Source organism: Octodon degus, unplaced genomic scaffold (assembly GCF_000260255.1).
Source record: "Octodon degus isolate 3935 unplaced genomic scaffold, OctDeg1.0 scaffold00007, whole genome shotgun sequence".
Lineage (NCBI taxonomy): Eukaryota > Metazoa > Chordata > Mammalia > Rodentia > Octodontidae > Octodon > Octodon degus.
In genome coordinates this window covers 26,668,170-26,669,828 of record NW_004524583.1, presented here as the reverse complement: position 1 = coordinate 26,669,828, position 1,659 = coordinate 26,668,170, and the positions used below count along the sequence as shown (strand labels likewise).

At 41.5% G+C, this 1,659-nt stretch overlaps 1 protein-coding gene across 1 annotated transcript in view; it reads right to left on the bottom strand.

The window, feature by feature from the left end:
• The window catches only part of Kiaa0586 (KIAA0586 ortholog), a 132,315-nt gene that overhangs the window by 56,824 nt on the left and 73,832 nt on the right, over window positions 1-1,659 (bottom strand). The window contains exon 17 of the mRNA XM_023701686.1: window positions 704-938. Coding sequence (XP_023557454.1) covers window positions 704-938 — 235 coding nt within the window. The remainder of the gene's footprint in view (window positions 1-703; window positions 939-1,659) is intronic.

The window sequence follows — 1,659 nt, the reverse complement described above, 5'->3', positions numbered from 1 at the left end:
AAAATTAAAATTTATAAAACTTCTAAAGTATAGTTATCATTTAAAAATCATCATTTCTTTTTTGTGTGTGTGGTTGGCTCTGCCCACCCTGGGGGAGGGGCTGGCACAGCATGTGGTGCTGGGGATGAACCGCAGACCCTGTGCTTGCCTAAGCTTCCCTGAGCAGACATGTTTGTTGGCTGGACTATCTCACCAGCCCCCATCATTTCTTTTTCTTTCTTTCTGGGTTTTTTTGGTTTGGAGGGTTTGGCTTTTTGAAATCAGATCTCACTATATAGTCCAGGCTGGCCTCGAACTTGTAGAGACCCTCCTACCTCAGCCTCTCAAGTCTTAGTATTGCAGATATGCACCACCATGCCCAGTTTTATCTGCCATTTCTATTTTAATGTGTCACATAAATTAGAATTTTACATTTACTAAAAGTGAATGCAGTTGGCCCTCCACATTCAGAAGTTCTACATCTAGAATTCCTCCAACTATAAATGGAAAATATTTGGAGAGGGAAAAAAAAAACCTTCATCCTTATTCCCTAAACAATAAAACATAACAATCCTTTACAGAGCATTTACATTGAATTAAATATTGGAAGTAATTTAGAAATGAATATATATGGAAGGATTATACAGGTTACACATCCATGTCATACCACTGTGTATAACATGTAACTGTGCCCCCGATACAGAACGCAACTGTTTTCACCTACAGTGCTCCTGGGTGCGGAAGTTCTTCTTGGAGACAGTTAGGGTTCTCTTCATCCAGTGGCAGGTCTCCATCCCCCCACGGCATGGGAAGCTCCAGGCTTGATATCTTCAACTTATCAATGGAAATCTCCGACAAAGTTGGTGTAAGAGCTGCCGCTGGAGGAGGTGTCGCAACTGGGGTAACTGCAGGTGTATTAACATGTGTGATGGCAGGCATAGCATTTCCGAATGATTTCTCTTTTTTAAAAGAAAAAAAAAGGGTAAGTCAATAAATAACTGTACAGAAAGGCAAAATATAGTGCTCAGAAAGTACATGATATTTTCACATAAAATAATGGCAATAATAGTAATATTAACAATGATGATAGAGATGATCATAATGAAAGAATTCCTAAAATAATTTAGCAAAGTGTAAGAAAATAACTTTGAAGGGCCAAGAATATAGCTCTGTGGCACAGCACCTGCCTGGAAAGCACAAGGTCCTTAGTTTAATTCCTGGTACTCAAAAAGAAGAAAAAGAAAAGCAAAGAACCTTGGAAAGACAGGAGTATTCATATTACCACATATGTAAAGTCACCTACACGTCTATTAAGCTACATGCTTTAAGAAGGGGCACCTGGGTTGACTGTGTTCCCCGAAAGTTCATGCACCGCTATTTGGAGGAAGAGCCTCGCAAGCTAATCCAGCCAGATGAGGATGTGAGGCCTGGGCCAAGCAGCAGCTCTATGAGAGGAGTCTCAGTGCACACACTCCTGTCCTATCACTGACAACAAACCAGCAAGGCTCTCCCCAGCGGCAGATCCTCAATCCTGGTCTTCCAAACTCCAGAACTGTGAGATATAAACTCTTTTCTGTACAAATTACCCAGGCTAGGGGTTGGGGACATGGCTCAGCGGCATGATGCCTGCCTGAAAAGTGCAAGGTCCTGAGTTTGATTCCTGGTACCAAAAGTATAAAA